Source organism: Hyperoodon ampullatus (assembly GCF_949752795.1).
Source record: "Hyperoodon ampullatus genome assembly, chromosome: 2".
In the NCBI taxonomy this organism is placed as follows: Eukaryota; Metazoa; Chordata; class Mammalia; order Artiodactyla; family Ziphiidae; genus Hyperoodon; species Hyperoodon ampullatus.
The window spans coordinates 160,372,682-160,396,638 of record NC_136915.1 but is presented as its reverse complement, the minus strand read 5'-3'; the positions used below and the strand labels follow the sequence as shown (position 1 = coordinate 160,396,638).

Here is a 23,957-nt window from a genome sequence, read left to right as displayed (position 1 = left end):
TTTTCAGCACAAGCATATTCTGGAAAGGATGGGAGCTGGGTACGGGCAGCTGGGCAGGACAGAGTCTTACCTCCTCCTGCCAGGGCAGCCCAGGAGCTAAGCTGCCCCTCGAGCAGGGGCCCTGGAGGAAGAGGCTGCTGCACCTGACGGCCCCTCGGGGCCCTGCCCCGGGCCCTGTCCTCGTGTCCTGACTGTGGTCGGGGACAGTGCCACCTGACTGCGGGGCTGAGGACCCTCTGGCTTCACCTTCTCTCTGCTCTTGATCAACAAAGAACAGTCTTCAAAAAAAAAAAAAATCTTAAAAAACCTGGGAGTGGAAGAAATGCCAACGAGAGTTAGACGAAGAGGGAGCACTGGCGGTAGTGCGTTCCGTATTTTAGAACTTCAGCTTTCCAGACAGTCCGAATTTTGTTTTGTTTACAAATTTGTCCTGTGTACAAGGTAACGCCAAATGGTCCAAATTCCAGAGTGGGAAAGCAACTCATATTTATCAGTTGTTTTGAGATCTTGAAATGCTATGAGTTCTCTAGAAAGGTGGTAATGGTCTCACTTGACAGGGAAATTACCAAGAGAAATCTTGGCTCTGCCACCTTCACTTACAGAAGGTACAACACTTAGCAGAGACAGATTTCTGCTGGAGTTAAGACTACATTTTTCTTCGCAGCCCTTAATCTCACGAGGTGAGAAGGAGTGGAAGTTGCCAAGTTGTTGGCTACCAGACCCATCAGTCTGTTTAACTCTGGCTAAAAGCAGAGAATAATGGGCAAGTTACCAAGTTTCTCCCCCCGCTCTGGCGTGAAGATCCTCATGTAACATACATGCTGTGACTTCCAATTGCCACACAGTAGCGGCACACAGAGCGCATTGTGATTTTTCACAGTTCTCACAAAGACAAGATCAAAAATCAGGACTAAAAACTAAAGGTATTTCGGTTTTCCAGCTGGAGTGCCACTCTGGCAAACGCTCTCCGTGGTTCATTCCCCCATTCTACACCCCACCTCACCAAACCAGTGGATGAGAAATGCTCTTCCAATAAACAGAAATCGAGCTCTTTCTGTTATCCGCCATATTCTGCCAGGTTTTTTTAGCAATGACGAGTACAGCGCGAAGAACAGAGGCTGAAGGAGGGAAAAAGCCCCACGGCTACAGGAAGTACCTCTAAGCCTTGTAGGGGTGTCGCGGGCATCCACTCCGCCGCCCCCCCCCAAGTCCACCACTCAGGGTCAGGGGACCACTTGCAAGGAACCCAAAGCATCAGGATCACTGATGAGGAAACCTAAGCCCCTGGCATGCTCTCTCTGCCAGTCTGGAGTCCGACTGGGCGGTGGGCGTGGTCTTCAAGTGAACACTGGTCTGTAGTGACTGCTCAGTCCTGGTACAACAGGGTGGGTCCCAGGATCAGGCCACGTAGGCCGGAGGTTACACCACGGGCCAAGCGGCGCTGACAAACACGTGAAGAGGCGGCCTATCGGAGAATGGCTCCTCCGAGGCCAGAAAGAGCCGTGGCCCTACAGGAAGAATGCCGTAGTGACGGGATTTTAAGCAATTTTTCTTTCTAAACAGATTCCTCTTCGGCTTCAGCCCAGTCTGGTCTACAATAGCCACTGTTTAGCAAACACCTTAAATCAGCGAGCCTACCGACTCTAAATATCCCCACACATTTAGTAATTAAGCCTCGGCGTCACAAAACTTGGTCCCTGAAGCCTGGGGAGAATCTTACTCACTAATGACCAGCGTGTTCCCAACAGGCCCTGCTGACACACGTCAGTTTCGAGGGGGTGCGGTAAATCTGGTAACACCCAGATAATGGCATGGCGTTTAAACAGGGCAATCCTGTAATTCATCAAGAAGCCGGCTGCTTCGTGTCATGTGGAAAGTGGGGATTACAGTACTGAGACAAGGTCCACGTGGATATTTAAAAAGACGTGTATATTTTAATGCAAATCTAAGGACCAGCCCTGTCCTCAGTTTGTAGAAGACTATCTTAAAGTCTCAAAACTCTGTAAAACAAATAATCTAGTATCCTACACCTGAAGCCCTTTGTAATAATCACTTTTTTCCCTAATTTGAAAAGAAATAACTTATATATCACATAGAGTTGAGTGTAAACGTGGATGTCAATCACCCTTTTAGTTTTATAAACCTGCTTTTAGCTTTCATCAACAGGCAGATTTCCTTACCTACCATGATATAATACCCTTCTTTAAAAAATTGTTACAAATATTTATTAAAAAGTGCAATTCAAAGGTTAGCTAGGCAAGTACATCATTACAAACCACACACACACACACACACACACACACACACACACACGGAAAACAAAAGCCCAACACAAACAAAACAAGATACAAAACAAGAAAAAAAAGTTAGCGTGCTGAGGAGTGGGGCCCAAGAGATGGGGAGATGGAAGTCAAAGCTAGAACTCTACCCAGATGTTGCTGTGCTTCCCAAGTGCAAAAAAGATAGTGAGAAGAGACATGCAGCCTCCACTTGCCAAGTGCTGGCTCTGGGTTCAGCTGCTACTTCAATATTAGGTTTTCATCAGGGAGGTTATAAAAATATCCTATATACATGTGTACACTGCAGGCATTTAAAAAGTCATCAGAAGCTTGAAGGGTATAGTGTCTCAGCAGTTTCAGCTACTAAAACCCAATTGAAGTGTCTGTCATTTAAATTTGGATTGGCTCAGTTATTTGAATGGATGATAAAATTGAATTGTCATCTCAGGGAAAAAGGAACCAAGTTCACCTACCCATTCTTGCAATCACTCACAGGGTAAGAAAAATCTGGTCCAGAACTAGTCTTTTTGACATTACAGTTTCTGAGTAAATGTAATCAATGTGCGCCCCTGCCCCCGCCAGCCCCCAAGGCAGAGTGCTGCAGGAATAAAATAACTGCCAATGACACCACCTCAGGATCTCAGTCCACTCACGTGAGCTGCTCATCTAAGGGTCACTCTAGCAATGCAACTTGCACCTCTAGGGAGGAGGCTGTAGGATAGCGGCATGAGTCCAGCAAGGGTCTGACCCTGGTGACCTCACCCGCCCTCTACAGCTGTGTCCTGCTGCCCTGTCCTCCCTTCAATTCAAGCCACAAATTGCCAGCACCCCCAAAGCCCAGTGCTTTTCATTCTTTTCCATTGGTTATTCCTACCACAAAAAACTGTGCTCGGAGAAGCACCTTCACCCTAGCACTTATCCCTAAAAAACCAGTCACTGCATCTTCTGTCACAAAGTACTTCTGAGCCCTCTGTCCCCACTAACCGCCAGCTTTCAGGGGCAAAGGGACGCTGCCGCGACAGGATGTGAAACCCACCCAGGGGCCCGCATCCCCGATGGATGCCTCTGGATGGGCCAGCGCGTGCTGTCTGGCAGGGGAAGGGTCTGAGCGGGGGCGGGGCGGGGGGAGCTGCCAAGACGGATGGAATGAGCAACAGCCAACACGAGCCGAGTCTGCGAATTTTTCTGGATTCCTCGAAGGCCCTCCAGGGGGAGCGAGGTCCAGGGGGCAAAGCAGGGCCCGCTGTCCTCGGATCAGGGCCAGGGGGCATCAGGAGTGTACAGTCGTCGACTTCCTCTTCCCGCCGGCCCTCCCCAAGCTGGGCTGAAGGACCTGTCTCCATGGTGGGGTCACGGAGAGAAAAGTCAGCGCAGGCTGTGTTTCCAGGCGAGGGACGCGAGGGGCGGGCACACCGTGCACTGCTTCTCCCTCTCCCCTCAGGTTCCTGTGCAGGAGGAAGCGAGCCAGGAGCCCCGCTGTCACAGCACTAAGAAGAGGATCAGCACGACCAAGAGGACCACGAAGAGGACAGCGATGGCACACCACTGGCGCCGATCTGGAAGGCAGGACACGAGGATCAGCTCTCCCAGGACTCAACACCCCCAAGATACAGTGACAGGAAACTTAAGGCAACACCTGGATGCAGACAGAATGGGCAGAGGCCCTGAACCTGCCCGGGCACCTGGGACTCTTAGCGCTGCTCTTCCTGGCCTGCACGGCACATGCATTCACAACCCTGCTCGTCCCCTGAAAGCCAGCCTTGTAACAAGTACCTGCTTTGTGTCTCAAGTCTCTAATTAAAATCTATGGATCACAGTTCTCTGCTGGCAGTTACCACATCCCTGGAAAAGGTGTTGGCATTGGTATTACAGATCCAAGCTCGTTGGCTTTAATCTCCCACCAAAATCAAATCATTTAACTAAACAGTAATCATGTTCTTCTCTTAATGAGCACAATGGAACGACAGAAAGGAGATGAAAGCTACTGCTGGTCACTTCAGGAAACAATGAGCTGAAAAAGCAAGCTGCAGTGATCACGGGGTGATGAACTTCACACCACCCCTGGGCAAGAAAGATCACTTAACCAGTAACTGTGTTAGAGTAACTGACACAGCTTATCTATAAATAAAAGTGGAATGCCTTTTCTGAAGCTTTCTGCCCTACTCACAGTTTAGGACAGATGCAGTAAACAAAGCAGCCAGAATCCATCTAAATGTCGGAGAGCAAGGAGGCCCCGAGAGACAGGAGGGCCCACACAGGCTTCCGCCCGCAATCCTGACTGTGTCCCCCTAACTCTCAGGGCTGCTGGGAAAACTACACAACACGAATACCCTTGCACACTCTGTGGGCCCACACTCGGGGCACAGGATGCTGTCTGTCGTCAGGATGCACCCTTCACTTGGGCAGATGTAGGAAGAGCAAGCCTCTCTCCACAGAGGAGCCCTGCTGTTTTGCACAAAGGGTCAGGCTGAGATAAAGCCTGTGACAATGCAGCTCAACTGCTGGAAGTAAGAGTTCCTTTTAAGTAGAAATATAAAGGTACATATACTGATTCACCAAAAGTTTATTTGAAAGCCTGCAGATTTTAGCACGCCAGAGCTATTGAGAATCACATTATAAAAAGGTCTGAATCTAAGAAAATACACTGCAGAACTTTCCACAAAGCAATGCCAAGTCCACAAAACATGTACTTAAGTTACTTAAATGTCATGGACAGCAAAGTCTTAGAACCGGTCAATAGAACTGCTACCAAACAGTAGTAAGTAAAGCAAGTACCTTCCTAGTGACTCATCCTGCTCTCCATCACACATGCTAGAAACTCACTTAGTAACTGGGGATTAGGGTCAAGACCTCAAGTCCATCTGTTCCTTTTCTGAAACAAGACTAGTCCAAAAGGCGTGGGGAAGCAGAGCTGGCCTATAATAGTAATAGATAATAGATTAATAGATTATAGTGTTAATAGATAATAGTATTAATCTGTTTATCACTTCAGTGGTCCAGAAAACTCAAGCATTCTTTCATCTATTTTAAAATGTTTACGACAATTTAAAAGCCCTCTCATTAAAATGATTAGTCTATATTCTAGGATGATACAGTCAAGGTAAATGCTTCCTAACAAGGCATCCTGCCATCTCAGGCCTGGATTTCCAATACTGAACCAGCTTCCCGTCAGCCTCTACCCAACCCTCCTCCCACCTCCACTCACTTTCTCTCCTGCAGCTGCACTAAACAGGGGTTTTCATCCAGGAGGACAGCCATCACACAAGCTAGCACAACCCAGGAATGCTCTTTTAAATGCACTTTCCTCTGAAGTGTTAAGTTGCTTCTACGAAGCATGAACTGGGCAACCCCCCACGGAGCTGTTACCCTAGCAGACTTCCCCCCAGAAGGGGCGGGTACTAACTACAAGGGCTTTTGTGACCTCAAGTGAATAGTCCTAACCAGCTTTTTGCAAGCTCAGGACCTGCCTCAGAAAGTCAGGGGGAACAAAGGGGACTCCACAGATTTTTCCCCCTTCCCAGTATAGTCTCTTCCCCTAAAGAGAAAAGATGAACAACAGAATTTGGGAAAGTGAGGGGAAGAAAACCTTGGTATCCACACAAAAGAATATACTTTTTGAGGGTAGGAGAATGACAAGATGAGTCTCTCTTGGGTCATTCAAAAATGTAAGCATGGCGTCTTGGGTGATTTCTGCCCAGGAAGCAGCCAGCACTGGGTGGGGGGGCGGGGGGCAGAGGTCTCGCCTCTGCAGGGCTGTGGAGCGTGGGCGTTCAGTTACTGCCTAATCAAACTTCAGCGTGTCTTGACACTCTTTATGCACAGGCTTGGTTGAAAAGCAGTGAACTTTCCTAAAAGTTATGGAGGAAAACAGAGACAAACACAAATTGCCTCGTTGTCAAATTGAAGCCAACACCACCAAGTAGGAGGCCCCGAGCAATCTCTCTGGGGAGCAAATAGAGATTAAAATGAGCCCCACCCCCAGGCAAGCTGTCCAAACCTAAGGGCCTTTCAGGCTAAAGGCTCTGTTTCCTGGCTCTCTTTCTTAGACAGACATAACTGAAGTTCTTACTTTGCTCCCCAAACTTTTCTTCTGGGAGAAAGTAGGAGAAGGCATAAGCAGGCCTAGTGCTATTTATACACACTGAAACACTTATCACAATGCAAGTACTTTTCTAAATTATTCATACCCAGAATGCTGGGGACAAGGACACAGTGCATCTTTGTTCAGCTGCTCTTCTCCAAACAAAACTGGTGCTGAAGTAGCTACTTGACTTTGCGACTAATACATAAACTAGTGAGAGATCTGGTTGAAATTGGTTATATAATACTTCAGTAAAACGCTTTTTTTTTTTTTTTTTTTTTTAAAAAGAGGGGTGGGGTGGAAGAGGAGAGAACAGAGGGAAGCAGGAAGAGGACTTTGCAAACCTTCTTCTAGGTGTGTGGAAGACGAACTAAGCTGGTGCCTGCCGCAGGCAATGAAGAGCCTGCTAGAAGCATGAAGATATTTGCCCCTGGAGAGAATGAAGGAAACCAGGAAGCTAGGAGTTTCCCTTTGTCTTGAATATAACAGGTCCTTTGCCCCCAGGGCCAACTTCCACCTGTCTTATCCTTTATTTTTTTTCAAACAAACATTTACTATGTACTAATACATGAGAGACACCATTAAATGCTTGTACACTAATTATTATTTCATTTAATCCTCACAGTGACCTTGAAGAATGTCTCAGTTCCTCCCTTCACCCGGAGACTCCCACAAATAAAGGGAAAAAAAGATATTGGATTTTCTTTTGACTTAAAAAGGTATTATTTCTCATATAATAGGGAAGATGGGTTGTAGTAACAAAAAAATAGTCACTGGAAAACATCTTCCTACACAGTAACTAATTTGAAAAATGTTGCTTCTTTATCCCCAGCCTGGTGCAAATTTGCTGGAACAGTTTACTACAAATTTCAATAAAAACAGTTTAAATGTGATCTGCAAGGCCATCTTATCCTGAAATGGTAGAGGTTTTTCTTTCAGTGAAAAGTCAGTCCAGGAGAAACAGTAACTGGCTCTTAATTCATTTTAAAATGAATTCCCTCTTTTGGCAAGGAAATAGGAAAAAAAAAGAAAAAGAAGGATTTTGTAATTGTACAGAAAGTTACTCCACCGGAAGGAACGTCATCCGACACCATCAGCCTTGCACGAGGCGGACCACAAAGGCTCTTCCCAGGTGAAGGCCACGAGCAGGAGACAAAGCCCGTGCGTGCTTGTCTTCTCCTCTCTGGCCCCAAAGCATGACAAACACGTGCCGGAGGAAAGGGATCTGAATGGGCACACCTGTGAGAGACCCCCTAGACTGTGTCTCTAGAATTTCGTAAGAATTCTTGAGCTTAAAAGCGCATACATACCACTGGTCATGTGAGATACTTTTGCGAGTTTCTTCATCACGTTGTCCAGCCGAGACTGAGTACTCTCCAACTCGTGAGAGAAATCATCCAACATACTAGAAAGACAAGCAGACGCAGGAGGCAGCTGGTCAGCACAGTCTCCAGATACACTGGCTATGGATCCGGGCCTCAGTTTTAGCAAATATCGAACAGGCAACGTTGGGGTCAAGCCCCCAGTCTTTTATCCTTAGGACAAGGTATGTTTTTGATGTCAGAATTTTGGAAATTTAAAGAAGTAGTAAGTTACATACACTGTGTATTAGCCAGGCCCCCAGCAGGGTCTGGGACAGTCCCCATAATCAAACACACAAGTTAATATTTCTGCAAAGAAAACTGAGGAGTCATAGCTGCAGTCAGTTCAGGTTAGGTTTTTCTGTAACATGAGCTTGATGAATTTTTTTTTTTAATTTTGAATTTTTTAGAGCTTTCTAGATTTCAGAATTGCAGATAAGGCCAGTGTGGACCTGACCATACAATAATACAAACTCAGCAGCAGTGCAGTGTAGCAGAAAGAACGCTGTGTGAAGCCAGACAACCAGGCTTTGCCACTTGCTACCTTGGACAAGGGACCCTGTTTGCTTATCTGTAAAATGGGGCAATCCTATCAGCGCAGCTTTCCTGCCAGGATTCCTGTAATACACAAAGCACTTTACAGCAATGTGAGTTAAGAAATACACTTTGATCAAATAAGCACGTCCTTTAAGGCCCCCTGTGCTTTAGCATAAAGCTGGTGGCCTCAGGACTGAGTTCCTGACGGTGTGTGTGCCTCGTCTACACCCACAGAGAACAAGCTCACACTGGTTGCTGTCCAAGGTGCAGGTGGGAAAGAAGACACCAAGATACTTATACCAACGGTGTTTATTTCATAAATTACTAAGCATTCCAGACTTTTCAACTTAAGATTAATATATGATTATCCTGAGGCTAGAATGTGACATACCAATTAGTACCGGAGGGCTTATTAACAAGGCTTTATTCCTCTGGCAGCATCAAGGGCAGCTAGAACTACTGGTCTTGGTCTGTGCCCACACGAGGCACCTGACAGCCCTGCAGGATTCCAGCAACCAACTCCTCATTAAGTCAATCATTAAATAAACTCCATGTTGACACTGAATAAACAAGCCTTTGTCCCTTACCTGAATTTTCAAATTAAAACATTTTTAGCTCATTTTAGATCCTGGTAGCATCTGGGCCCTGCAGCTGGAAGACCTATCCAGGCAGGGCCAAATGCTGAGCTACCTCTGTGTGCTGGGTAGGACTTTTCTTACTGAAGACAAAAACGGGTAAGTCATACAACCTCCAGCCCAAGTACACCCACTAACCACCCACTCACCAAGTTTCTAGCCCACCTCTAACTAACTCAGCGCTGTCCAAAAGAAATACAATGTGAGTCACATATGCCACTTAATATTTTTTAGTAGCCACATTAAAAAAGGGGGGGGACTTAATTTTAATAACCTATTTAGCCCAATATACCTAAAAATTATCATTTTGACATGTAATTTTACATTTTATTCATACTAAGTCTTCAGAATCTGGTATGCATTTACACTCAGGGCCCTTCTCAGTTCAGGCTGGCCACATTTCACGTACTTGATGGCTGGTGGCTATTGTATTGGACAGCACAGGTCTAAGTCCAAGACCTATGTTTTTTCCTTTTAATTTACTTACTATTTTTATTAGAGTTATACACATACACGGTTTGTAGAGCTAAAGAGACCTATAAGGCCTCTTATTAAAAAAACACAGTTGGGCTTCCCTGGTGGCGCAGTGGTTGAGAGTCCGCCTGCTGATGCAGGGGACACAGGTTCGTGCCCTGGTCTGGGAGGATCCCACATGCCGCGGAGCGGCTGGGCCCGTGAGCCATGGCTGCTGAGCTTGCGCGTCCGGAGCCTGTGCTCCGCAACGGGAGAGGCCATGGCAGTGAGAGGCCCGCGTACCGCAAAAATAATAATAATAAATTCCCTCTGTTCCTGTTCTAGTGGACTTTAGAGAAAGAGCAGAGATAAGAGGTTGTGTTCACTTCACCATCTGTAACCGGAAGTCTGGCAGGCTCTACCTCTACCTAACCAGAGAAACTGCTCAAATAATTAGTCCTTTCCCATCCCCACAATACACTTGAGGGTAATAATGCATTTTAGACAAATTAAACTGCATACCTAGATTCTTATTCTGCCAGCTTCCGACCTGGTCTCCCTGCTTCCAGTCTTTTCCACCGTGGTTCATCATCTAAACCACAGAACGATGGGCTCCCCCCAAACATAAACCTGACCACAGCATTACTAACACAACCTTCGCTGGGGCTGTGTTTCCCACTGCCCTTTGAATAAAAAGTCCAAACTCCTTAACATGGCTTCTAGGGCCTTCCCTGATATGTTCTCTGCCTCCCTGACTTGACTTCTGCAACCTCCCTCTCAATCCCCACGCTCTAGACACACTAAACCTCTCTGCTCCGTGCACTTTTTCACCCTGAAATCGTCACAGGGCTCCTTCTTCCTTCTGGTAGGCCCTCCCCTGTCCCCCGCTTCTCCCACCCAGTCTCACCCCACCTTGGCTACCTTCTACTCATCCTTCTGGTCCCAGTTAAACCTCTCTTCTCTTCTCAGGGACTTTAGACTGAGTCAGGTCTGCAGTTTAGGCTATTAGGGCCCTCAAGGCACCACGCATCCCCTACCGCGGTAGCCTAGCCCTCCACTTCTGTCATCACTTAACGACTTGCACCATTTATGCAACATCTGTTCTACCCAGTGACCAGTAAACTCCGATGGCAGGGACACTGTCTATTCTCTGGGCTCCTCTGTGGATACCCAGGGGCCTTCCAGTAGAACAAGATGCCCAGTTTGAATTTGTAATGAATCAATCTATAACGTTGAACACAAAATCGAGGTAGGAGAGTTTCTGAAATATCCTAGTGGAATGATTGTTTTTTTCAGAAAAGATATTTGTGAAATGGTAAAGGTATTATATGGTAGCATTTAAGAATGCTGTTTTTGGTGTCATACTTCAGGAGTGCACAAAGAGATTGTTCTTAAGGAAAAACAAATCCAGTTATATTTTCTTGCATTTTCTTCTTTTTCTTTTTGTGGGGGAAGAATTTTTTATCAGTTGGAATTAAATTGATACTTTTTTCCCCATAAAATTAAAATTTAAGATACAGAGCAGAAAGTCCGGTTGAATGTAGTGGGAGAGGCATGGGATGTTAAGTTAGCCCATGTCCTATCCTCTTTGGGACAAAAGTCTCCACAGAGCTTACACAGCCATATCAGTTTCACATTCCCATTCACAACAATACTTCAAATACCTGTTTGGAGGAATTTGTTCCTGTTTTTGCAGGTGTTTAAAAAGGTTAATAACTTTGCCTAAACCCTGTTGAAAATTGTATCTGACTGATGCGCTTCTTTTGGAGAGGCCATTCTGTGAAACAGAATAAAGATGCAGCTATAAACAAAACAGCTTTTGGTTTTACTAGCCATGTAACTGTCAGGCTCTTTACGGGTCCTTAAGACGGCTTTTCCCGCCATTTTTCTGGGGCGGGAGGGGCATCTCGGTACTCACACTGCCTGCTCCTCCAGCTCCCCTCCGATGCGCTGGGACATGTTCTTCAGCACCCCGATGCTGCCAGAGACCAGCTCCAACTGCTCATCCTGCTGTTCCACGATCAGCTGGTGCCAGAGAAATGGGAAATCAGCAATTAAAATCTATCTTACCTGGTTCCAAGCCCAGCACTCTAGCAGCTGCTAGCTTCCTTGCCAACTCGGGACAATTCACATTCAGAAGCAAAGCCCAGAAATCAAAGGACCAGACCGTTGCCTCGGAGAACACGCTGCTCAAAAGGCTGGGTTGTAAAGCTACTGATCTCCCCTGCTGATCCAACTTGTGAACAGTCAGTGGGGCTTGAAACCACCCAGAGAGATTTACCCTGGTTGGCTGAAGTCCAACAAGGGACAGACAATGACCGAAAGCACCTGTGCAGTGACCACAGACACATGGGGACACTTGGGAAGAGGAAGCCCGCTGCCAGGGTCAAGGTCTCAATCCGCAACAGCCGGCCACAGCTTAACTACAAGAGAAAGTCTGGCAGATCTCTAGACGTGGGAAAACTACGCACACAGAGTCCTTTGCTCCCTCCTCAAGGACAACTAGAGGAGGCTCTGTGGCAGCAAGCAGACAACTTCAGAGCCATAGTTACTTTTAACTGTGTTGTAGTCGCCTCACTTTTTATTAAAAAAGAAAAAAGTGTGCTTGGTTAATAGCAATGTAAGTAGACAGATGGTTAAGCAGACATGCTAATAGAAGAACAAAAAAAACACATAATCTACATTGAATATATAAAACACAGTATTTAAGAACCAGTAGTTTTGATGGATAATCCTCAAATCCCCAGATACTTTCTTATTAGCTTCCTTTTATTAGTACAACTACATATCAAAAGCAACAATACAAGTGTAATCAACCTCACTTTCCTACTACCCCTTAACCTCCACCAAAGCAATCATTTTTATATATAATGGAACCAAAAATTTCAATGAAAAAACAAGGACTGAATTTTTCTCGAAGTGCCTTTGTTGAAATGAACAAAAAGCCGAGCACAGAAGTGGAGGCTGGGGAAGAGGCTGCTGTGTTTTTTAAATCAATGGCCTCCTCGGTCAGTTTCGGGTGTCTGGTCTGCTTGTCCTAAGAAATCTCATCAAGACTGGTTCGCTGGAAACTGTCATGCTCTGAAGGACGTTTTAAACAGCCTTTCTATGTGCAATCACCACACAGGTAGACTCAGGCAGCTGCAGGGCGAGCTCTGGTTCATCCTGCCTGTCATGAGCAACAAAGCCCCCGGGATGGCAGAGGAGCGGGGAGGGAGGTACCTGGCCTCCCACCTCCCTGTCCTCGGCTGGTGGTCCTCAGGTACCTGCTGCTGTGCCTGTTGCTCCTCGATGAAATGGGAGTTGGCCAACTGGAGCTCCCGGTCAAGGCGCCCGTATTTATCCATCGTTCCAGTGCTCCAGTTCTGTCCGCCACTGTCTCCTAGCAGGGCCTGCGAGAGGGGGGCAGGGGGCAGCAGGGCAGAAGAAACAAACCATTACTATCTCTGAACAAAGACCCCATCACCATGATATAAAGATTCCTCCCAGTGCTCATAAGCTGGCCTCCCTGGGGTCAGCCTTTTATGTAGTGGTGTAGGGTAGTGCCTGTGGGGTACAATTTAAGGAATGCCAGGAAGGGTACTCTCTATTTCCAAGCTCTCCCAACGGGACTCACAAATGGGCTCTGTCCCATTAAAATGCCAGTAAATGTCAACTTGAAATCAACAAACGCCCATCTGTGTACTGCTTTGTGGATCTAAAGGCAATTGGTCTCTGTGGGCCAGCTCTTCCTAGCACCCTTGGAAGTCCACCAGAGACCTGCTGTAGGTTCTAGTCTAACTGATTCCAGACAGCTAGAATCCTTTCTATTTAAGTATGACACAGGAAAGTTTTGGTTTTTTGGAGGGGGGAGGAGAGAGTTCCCTAAAATGACAAGAAGCTAAGTCACAGCCCCTCACACACAGAAGGTGCAAGAACCAACAATGTGTATTCAATGTAACCCACAGTTAAATCCCAATGCCCTTCAGGTGAACTAAAAGGCTGCAGGTTTCCCAGACAGAACTGGGGGTTGCTTCACCAGGCAGCATAGCCACAGCGGGTGCGTGACCCTGATGACCCAGGCAAGCGTTGGCCCTGAAGTTAGTTCTCGACCTGGGCCCCCAGACGCCAGGGTCAGGTTTCTCAGTATGAATTTGAGGAAGTTTGTAGCCAGAAAAGGGTAAGTTTGGGAATGTCTTCCTTCCTTGAAGAGGCCAGCCAGCAATGTGAGCTGACCCTGCCTGGAATGCCCACAAGCCTTTCTGACTCGGCCAAAGTACTGCTCAAACCAGCCCTGCACAAAGAATCAGAAGAAGCTGGTGAATAGGATTCTTATTCCTTGTAGAGCTGTCAGATCTCCTCACCAGGTACTTTTTAGCTCTGGAACTGTTAAAAGCCTACCTGACTACTTGGTTCTGTCTGAAAAGCCCTCCCATAGCCCCTCAATGTTGACATCAGCCTCACCTGACTTTCAGATGTGAATTCAGTCAAATGGCCACACTTGAGGCTAAGTTCAGGGAAGCTCAGGATGCATCTTAAGTTCTGAGGCAGTTATGAGAAGAAAATCAGGAGGCCTGAGAGCTTCCAGCAGCCCAGGGCCTCAGTCAAGAGTCTGGAATGGTAACTGTCTCCGGTAGAAGGCAGACCCAAGGCTTTTTGGGGATGGCTCCGCTCCAGACTGGTTGCAGGGCTGTCAAGATTTCAAAGGTCCTGCTCGTTCTGATGCGAAGGCCCTAAGGGCTCTATGGAGGATACTGGGGCCTAGTGATAATTTTTTCAAGGTCAGAGAAAGGCTATAGTGCATCATTAGGCTGTGGGCAGAGAACTGGAGCTCCCGGGGTCACAGGGCTATTTTTTCTAGCTTACCTATGGTCTACTCTTGGGTGGACATATGTCATGCTGCTAAGAGTCATATGTGCTTTATTGTGAAGCAGTTTAGATTTCCTCACTCTGACCTCCAGGAGTCTGGTTAGTGGGAAAGAAGACAGAGGGCCCGGAGCACCAAGGACCAGCCTGTGTGTAGGTGCCAGAGCAGGAGGTCCTGGCTAAGCAAGGAGCACCTGGTGCTAGATGAAGCATCGAGGTGGACTGTGCCTGTGTGAGTGCTTAGAGAACCCTGGCCCCGCTTTTCCTTGCAACCCTGTGACTCGGAGACATTTTACTCACCACCAAGAACAAAATTCCCAGCCATACTTGTAAAGGCTACGTATAAACACACATTTTATTTATTTATGTTAGTTCAAATATACTATCTAGAGAATAAAAATTCAAATAGAATAGAGGATAGGTGTTACTATTCACTGTCAAAACTAGTGATACTTCAGGTACTGTCACTCAACTTCTGTAAGCTGAAGCAGAAACGAAAAGGGGACTCCCAAACTTGGCCAGCCTGCGGCCGTTCACTAGCTTCTCTTAAGAGTTAGTGCCAGACGGGATGGCTAGCTAATGGCTTTCCCAGCTGCACTGAGAAGAGCAAGGAGGGTAAATGGGAAGAAAAAAACAATGACTTGGAAAATGAGATGCAGGGAAAGGAAACAGGATTAAGTTAGGTGATATTTAGAGTCCTCTCCCCTTTTCAAGCTTTTATAATACTTGTTTTCAAAATTAAGTGGGTCGGGCTTCCCTGGTGGCGCAGTGGTTGAGAGTCCGCCTGCCGATGCAGGGGACGCGGGTTCGTGCCCCGGTCTGGGAGGATCCCACATGCCACGGAGCGGCTAGGCCCGTGAGCCATGGCCACTGAGCCTGCGCGTCCGGAGCCTGTGCTCTGAAACGGGAGAGGCCACAACAGTGAGAGGCCCGCGTACCTCAAAAAAAAAAAAAAAAAAAAAAAAAAAAAAAAAAAAAAAAAAAAAAATTAAGTGGGTCAAGAAACACCTACAGGTATAAAGTGAGCATTTACATCATAAACTACTGATTCCTAGTTAGTTAAAAATGCCGAGCTGATTTCTTGAGTTAACAGTCTAATAAGAGGACTGGGTCTCTTGTAGCTTTTATTTTTGATGTGTCAATATCTGGGCTTTGGTTTCCGAAATTAGATTTCATAATTTATTTGTAATAACTTATAAAAACTGGACCTCACGTCAAAAAAACAAAAGATACTTAAAATGGTGAAAGATTTAACACACATTAAATTAACACACATTTAAGTTTCCTCAAATGCTTTACATAAAATTTCAATCATTAAATGTCTAGTGAGTTCTATGCATAGGCAATGTAATAGCAGCTAGAAATAAAAAGAAAAAAAAAGAAAAAAGACCATGACACCATCCCTCCTAACTCATAAAAGAGCCTGAGGTCCAGCAGAGAAAGTAAGCAATTACAGCTCTTAACAGAGCGCCTGGCACACGGAATACAGGTGCAGAATAAATGGCCTGTGGCAAAGGCTCTAAGGTACGCAGAGGGTGCAACCGGAGCCCAGAGGAGGGAACCAGAGGGTGTGAGGGAGGGGAGCGGAGGCGAGGCTGCCTGCCAGCATCACTACGGGCTCAGCACACAAGGTCTTCTGCTCGAATACATGATACACGAAGTCAGAATTTTTAAATTCCAAATATCTCTGTATTTTGTTTGATTGATACTGTATATTCTGACATTTACTCACCTGTCTATTTTTCCTTTCAGCTAATGCCTGCACAGATGAAGTTGACATCTGATCCTTCATGTCCTAATGAGATAAGCAGAAGACCAGAAAACAAGTGAACATCCTTAAACAAAATCATGGTTAATATTTTGCACACTAGCAAAATATGCATAATTTATTATTAATTTTTAAACAAAAATACAGCATTCTTTGACTTCTATTTTCAGTCTCAAAAATAAAGGAAATAAAGAGAAGGACATGCCCTTAAAAAGAAGTAACCTGGATACTAAATTTAAATATGAGGAAAGAGAAAGTACTTCCTGGGTACCTACCATAGGCCGGAAACACTGTTAAACATGTACATATATGATCACTGACTTTCCACAATGCCCCTGTGAAGCTGGTATTACCTTCATTTTACAATTGAGGAGACTAAGATCTAGAAAGACTAAGATACTTTCTCAAGGTCACATAGCCAGTAAATGGCAACCCTGAGGTATACAAACAAACTCTGTGTTCAAGGGCTAGCATCTTTAAGTATAATACATGTAAAAAAACCATGCGCTTTATGATAAAGTATATTTACCATCACACGCCAGAGAATATTTTCAAATAGTGATAAACAGGTAACGTATTTTATTTGAGTTGCGTTCATGGGAAGTATAGACTATTTCTAACACCAGTATTTTCCAGAGTGGTATCAAAAATAATTTTGTATGGAAAGAAAAATGAATTACTTAATCTAAAACAAAACACGGGGATTCCCTGGTGGTGCAGTGGTTAAGAATCCACCTGCCAATACAGGGGACACAGGTTCGAGCCCTGGTCCAGGAAGATCCCACATGCCATGGAGCAACTAAGCCCGAGTGCCACAACTACTGAGCCTGCGCGCTAGAGCCCGTGAGCCACAACTACTGAGCCCGTGTGCCGCAACTACTGAAGCCGTGCGCCTACAGCCCATGCTCCACAACAAGAGAAGCCACCACAATGAGAAGCCTGTGCACCACAACGAACAGTAGTCCCCGCTCACTGCAACTAGAGAAAGCCCGCACGTAGCAACAAAGACCCAATGTAGCCAAAAATTTAAAAAATGAAATAAATAAAACAAAACTTTATTAAATATGAGCCATTTGCATATTTAACTACAACCCAATATACTTTAAAATGATTTCAGCTGAGTACATGATTATTATAATACAATTTTTCTTGAAAAAAAAAAAAGGATGCCAAAATACTTTATAATTTCCTGTTGGCAAGTAGACTATTTTAGAGGTGCAAATGTTGAAGTATTAGGCTTTAAAAAACTTCTTCCAAGACCCACGACAAGTGAATGGTAGATGAGACAGTGCCACAGCTTTCCTGATTCCTACTATGAGAAGTCTGAATGACAACCACCTTGCTGCAACCTTCAAACTGCCTGATCCCTCGCTCAGCAAATACCGACTGATGCCTAGTGTGTGCCCGAGCACAGCAGTGACGATACAGACAGTGGCCTTGCCTGACGGAGCTCACGTCATGGGGGACAAGAGGCAAACAGCAGTCACACACACACTTCAACGGGGTGACTAGCATTTTGGGAAGGAAGGGAGTCAACGGGGCTGAAATCCAGCGGGTGAACGCCACTTTAGAAAGATGGGGGTGACACGTGATTGAGACCTGAGGGCCGAGAATGAGCTCACCACAGAAAGAGCAAGGGCAGAGAATTCCAGGCAGAGGAAACAGCAAGCACAAAAGCCTGGAGGCAGGAAAGGCTCAATGCTTTAGCTTTTGAGAAGGAAGGCCCGATTGTCTGAAGGAGCCACTGTGTGCTGGGTGTCAGACGGAGGATGTAAGACAAGGCTGGCCAAAACACGCAGGGCCTTCAGGCTGCTTAGATTTTACTCTGAGCCAGTGGTTGGCAAACTTTTTCTGTAAAGGAGTGGATATTAAATATTCAGCCTTTGTCACATTTTTTTTTTTAACCACCCTTTAAAAAATGTAAAACCATTCTTAGATCTCACAGGCCACAGACTGCAGGCCCCTGCTCTAAGGCAATGGAAAGCCCTTAAAATATTTTGAGCAGGGCCATGGAGTATTCTGGTTCATGTTTTAAAAGATCACTTTGGTTGTTCTGTGGGAAAAATGCTGGCAATTAAGCAAAGCAGAAGTAAAGAGATCATTTTACTGCCACACATTAAAGTGCTGCCCAGGGTGGGAAAGGGTGCCTCTAGGAACAAGTGCCCTGATGTTGGGGGCCTTCAACAAGAGGGTATGTGAGCCCTTGGAAATGACACTGGGCAAGTAGGGTGTCGTTCACCCACTGGATTTCTGAGGGTGCTCTACCTGGGGTCCAGTTGACCCATAAATTCTAGGATTCCTTACCTACTTTATCTGTTCACAAACCTCAAAAGAAAAAAATATATATATATATATATAAAGAATGCCACCCACAGAAACTGAGAAAAATTTACTTAGTAAAAAAAGTATTCACCATAAAAATGGAGGTACTGGTACGTTTAAAACAAGGGAAACTTAGTGATATACGCCATGTTTCTTAAATGTTTGAGATTTACCTGAGTCAGTCACCTGAGGTGCTGTTAAAAATGCAGGTCCCTGGACCCCACTCAGCCCTACTAAGTCAGACTCTAAGGAACAGTTTAACAAGTCTCCCAGGTGAGAAGCTGTTTGAGAAGCTCGGATCCCCACAAATTCTAGAAGCCTTCAAAGGAGACCATTATGCTATTATCTCCTGGACTGCAGGATTCCTTTTCTAATTATCAATTAAATTGGAGTTTAAGATGATATTCTGATATTCAAACAATATAAATAGTACAGTCCCATTTATTTAATATATATTAATAACTACACAAAGCAAATATCTGAATTGTTCACTGGTGGGATAATATATGTTTTTAAATGCATTTAATACATTTTACAGTAGCCTTTTTAAAAATAATGAACATTACTTGCATAATAAAAATATCAGTACACATGTATGGAAAAAGTGACTTTGAAGTTTCAGTTGAACTTTAAACACTGTCAGTAGAATGTGTTTTTGCTGTTAGAAGGTAGGACAGTGAGGGGGGCAGTAATGACTGTAAAAGCACACAAGGGGGCTTCTGGGGGGTGCTGGGAATGCTCTGGAATGCTTCTGGGTCTGCTTCCATGGTTGTGATCAGTTTATAAACTCTTTAAACTGTATATTTGGGGTGCATGCACTTTTCTGTACTATTATAACTTAATAAAAATGTTTAAAAGAAAACTACTGCTCTTGAACAATGGCTGGAAGGTAAACTAGACCAACCCTTTGAAAATAAATTTGGCATTTTGTATTAAGAGCTTTGATATTTGTAACAAATATCCACTGCCTTGACCCAGTAATTCTAATAGGATTTAAGGAAATGATAGAAAATATATACTGAAACAGATATGCAAAGATGTAAACTGCAGTGTTATTTACAATATGAAAGAAAAGTAGAAATAAGCATCATATCCAAACAAGTTTACTAACTTATAGTAAACCTATACACAATGTAATATCATGTACTAGACATTACACTTAGGAAGAGAGTTCGGTGAACAGACAATTCACAGAAAAACACAAATGATCAAACATGAAAAGATGCACTAACCCATTAATAATCAAAGAAGTGCAACTTAAGAGATATTTTTTCCCAGTTAGATTGGGAAAGATGAAAAAGATGAACACTACTTAGTGTTGATACAGGTATTAAGGAACACGGAATCTGCACTCTGCTTTTAGAAATATCACTGATAAGGTCTCTTTGCAGGATACTTTGAAAATATTAACCAATGTTTTAAATGTGCATTTTCATTGAACTTTTTAGTACTTAAATATTCAGGATATGCTCACAAAGATGGTTCCTGAAGTATGATTTGCAATTGCCAAAAATTAACAACCACCTAATATCTACCGATAGGGTCAATGATCAAACAGATCATAATAGAACCAGGTTAGAGGTTAAGAGCATAATCTTTCATGTCAAAGACCTGGGTTCAAGCTTAGTTATGCTTTTTAGTAAGTATGCAAAATTGCGCAAATTACTCAATTTTTCTAAGTGCCTGTTTCTTCTGTATAATATTTTATAGGGTCATTGTGGGGATTGATAAAGTATGCAACCATTAAAAAGGATAATCTAAACCTACTCTATCCAATAGCTATTAGCCAATTATGGTTATGTATTGAGACCATGAAATGGAGTCAATGCAACTGAGGAATTAAATTTTAAATTTTACTTAATTTTAATTAATTTAAATTCAATTACTGGAAAACTTTCACACGTCTGGAAAATACTGGGTATGCAAATCAACCTTTTCAACTGTATTATAAACTCTAAATGCAGATCAAGTATCCGCAATGAAAAGTTCACTTCTGAATTGAGATATCCTTAAGCGTAAAATATATGCCAGACTTAGAAGTTTTAGTAAAAAAAGTTTTAAAAATTTAAAAAAACTCTATTACTTTTATATTGATTGTATGTTTAAATAATAATCTTCTGGATATACTAAGTTAAAAAATATATTAAGTTCACCTGTTTCTTTTTACTTTTAAAATATGACTACTAGAAAATTAAAGATAGCTTGCATTTTAGTATTTCTATTGGACAGCACTGGTCTAGATATATCTGTATTGATATAAGACTATGTCCACAATATTTTTTCATAGAAAAAAATTACACTCTAATGTCATTTCTTTTAAAAGTGTACTTCAAGTCTATAAAATGGCTAGAAAAAATACTTTAAATTGTGATTTTTTTTTTTAGGGAGTGGAATTAAAGAATGGAGGGGCATTTCACCTTTCTTAATCAAAATTATCTGCATTTTAAAAATAGTATGAATTACTTTTAATTTTAAAAATTAAAATAAAAAATGCTTATGACTGCATAACAGTATGATCACAACTATGTAAAAAACACAACAAAATTTTGTGTTTATGTTTCTTACTTTGAGTTTAGGTTTTTCTATTTTTTCCTCTTGTAAAATTTTTCTAATTTTCTTTGAAATGAGCACACGTTACTTTAATGAAATACATGGTTTAAAGTTCCAGTTTTAAAATTTTCTGTTTAATAAAATATGTGTGTGTGGGTGTGTGTTAGCTCTGATGGTCAGTGAACTCAACAGCTGTGTGGTGCACATCCTGTTTGGGGCCATGGCAGATGGTAAAGAGCTGTGGCTTTCACTTTCAGGATGGCACTTTTTTTATGTAGTGTAAAAGTGGCCAGATACCATACCACAGGTTACCTTCTTATTAGGATATGGAATTTTAAACTATGTCACTAAACAGTTTTGAGCATTTTTTAACAACCTGTCATGCCAAAAACATAATTACCCATCTTTAAAAAAAAAAAAAAAAAGTTATTTGTTGTTGTTTTGGCCACGCTGCGCAGCTTGTGGGTAGTTCCCCGACCAGGGATCGAACCCGGGCCCTTGGCAGTGACAGCGTGGAGTCCTAACCACTGGACCACCAGGGAATTTCCTCATCTTCTTTCTAATACAAGAAGTTTAGAACAAGCAGTCAAGACAGCAGTTAGTACCGATAAAAAATGGTTCACCTGCCAAAAGAACAACAACAGTCCCGGCTGTTTACACTCCTATTCCCATTTTATGCCATCTTCCAAGCTGAGTGAACAGCACACTATAAATCCCAGTGCTTCCCACTCAGAGGACTCACATCCCAGTGTCATCTGTAACCACAGAGTATGACTCACCCTTTTTGATTAACCAAAGCCATTTCTATCTTGACTTATAACTGACTACCAACAGTTCTTGGGTTTGAAGAGGCTGGGTTTGGGGGAGGCGGTGCTATAGTTCTCACTGCCTTTGAAAGTTTAAACAAAGTTGGAGAATGTTAGTGAGGATCATTTAATTGATAAAACTGAGATCCAGAGAGGCTAAATGACTTGCCACGCTGTAAATTTATTAAGGTCTCAGCTGAGCCTAGAACTCAGGTCTCCTCACCTCTCTCACTGTTCTGCCATTCACTGCAAAACCTTTCACTACTAAATTAACCCAACATCACTTCTGCAATAGATTTCCATAACACGAATATCTCACAAGCGAAAACTCTGATGTATAGGTGACTCCACAAACGTAAAAATGATGACCTCAAAAATACCAAGGTTATATAAACAAAAACAAGAATGTTTTGCTTTCTTTAGTAAAAACTGCCCGCAAAACTTAATAAAAACTGCACAAATTTAAAAGACGTTTGGAAAAACATATACAAGACTTTTTAAACAAAAATGACTTATTAAAAAACAAAAACAGGGCTTCCCTGGTGATGCAGTGGTTGAGAGCCCGCCTGCCGATGCAGGGGACACAGGTTCGTGCCCTGGTCCGGGAAGATCCCACATGCCACGGAGTGGCTAGGCCCATGAGCCATGGCCGTTGAGCCTGCGCGTCCGAAGCCTGTGCTCTCTGCAAAGGGAGAGGCCACAACAGTGAGAGGCCCGCGTACGGCAAAAAAAAAAAAAAAAAAGTTTAAAAAACAAAAACAGTGGACATTGAGAAGATAAACAAAAATAACTTATTAAAAAGCAAAAACAGTGGACGTTAATTGAGAACAAACACAAGAGAAAGATTTAGCTCTTCAGGTAGAACAGCAACAAAAAATGTATAATGCCCTAAGAAGGAGAAAGCACAACTGGCATACACTGTGGATCAAAAGGTATTCCTTTAAGCAACTAACTGAAAACCCACTGATAATGGTAACAGGAGCTTACATAAACTTGTGATGTACAAATTCCTAATCTGGGCTTGGTCTTGTGTTTCATTTCCCAAAATTGCTAACTCTCTGATCCCACAATATCAATGTCCTCCAAGTGGAACCCAGAGAGTTCTGGATACAAATACTGTTCAGCTGAATGCAATAATATTGAATCAACACAATGCTTTTTTAAAAAAAAAATCAAGTTAGCATCAATTACCACTTCTCGTCCGCAAAACCTCAATTAGAATTTATTAAAATCGGATGAGCAAAAGCTCAGGTACTATTAACCCATCACTGGCAAATAGTAACAGCTTCCAAAAAGGAGGAATAAATTAGAAGAATGATTAAAAACTCTAAAACATTCAGTTGGGTCACACGGTTGAGTACAGTTTAGATCTCAACTATAAAAGGACTGCAACACTATGAAGTATGGACTTGATTTAGAATACTTCTTTCAAAGAACGTACTTTAAAAAGCTTTTCAATTATTGTAAAATGAACTTTGGATTATACTTCCAATTATACCAACTCACTTAACTTTTACTATGTTGACCTCTGAATTTCAATTTGCAGAATTTACCAGTACTACCTTGCAGAAAAACAAATATAATGATTAAAGTCAAGAATATAGGGCTTCCCTGGTGGCACAGTGGTTGAGAGTCTGCCTGCCGATGCAGGGGACACGGGTTCGTGCCCCGGTCCGGGAAGATCCCACATGCCGCGGAGCGGCTGGGCCTGTGAGTCATGGCCGTTGAGGCTGTGCGTCCGGAGCCTGTGCTCCGCAACGGGAGAGGCCACAACAGTGAGAGGCCCGCGTACCACAAAAAAAAAAAAAAAAAAGAATATAAGCTTCACTGCAAGGCACCATTTAAATACCAACATCTACAGAAGTCATTTTCAGAAAAATCACAAAAAATTAAAAAAGCAAACATTACACTTATAAAATAAGGAATTGGGAAATTATTTACCTTACCAAAAAAATACATCACCCAACAACAGGGCTTCCTTATCAGAATAGCCTCTGAACTGGCTAGAGAGACTACGAGTGTCTAATCCAAATGTTCATTGTATAGATGGGGTACCTAGGTCTAAAAAGGTTACTGCCCCCATTACAATGTGGGTTTATTTCTAAACAATTTAGGTACATGGATACAGAAAGGCAACTAATGAGTAAAGGAACAAGAATATTTAAAGTGCAGTGATAACCTACCATCTGAAATAATTTCAAAAGGAAATCACATGACATGGAGTCGTTGGCAAGCACACACCAAGGTTCCCGCCTAAGATGACTCTTAAAAAGCCATATGTTAGCACTGGTATGATCCCAAGTCTTTTTATTCAAGGAAG

At 43.4% G+C, this 23,957-nt stretch overlaps 1 protein-coding gene across 2 annotated transcripts in view; it reads right to left on the bottom strand.

The window, feature by feature from the left end:
* Positions 1–3,668: 3,668 nt before the first annotated feature.
* The window catches only part of STX6 (syntaxin 6), a gene marked incomplete at its 5' end in the record, with an annotated part of 43,747 nt that continues 23,458 nt past the window's right edge, over positions 3,669–23,957 (bottom strand). For both annotated transcript variants that reach the window (XM_079696868.1, XM_079696867.1), the window contains 5 exons: positions 3,669–3,835; positions 7,671–7,765; positions 11,265–11,371; positions 12,613–12,738; positions 15,924–15,986. In XM_079696868.1, coding sequence (XP_079552994.1) covers positions 3,759–3,835; positions 7,671–7,765; positions 11,265–11,371; positions 12,613–12,738; positions 15,924–15,986 — 468 coding nt within the window. In that variant the 3' untranslated portion in view covers positions 3,669–3,758. The remainder of the gene's footprint in view (positions 3,836–7,670; positions 7,766–11,264; positions 11,372–12,612; positions 12,739–15,923; positions 15,987–23,957) is intronic.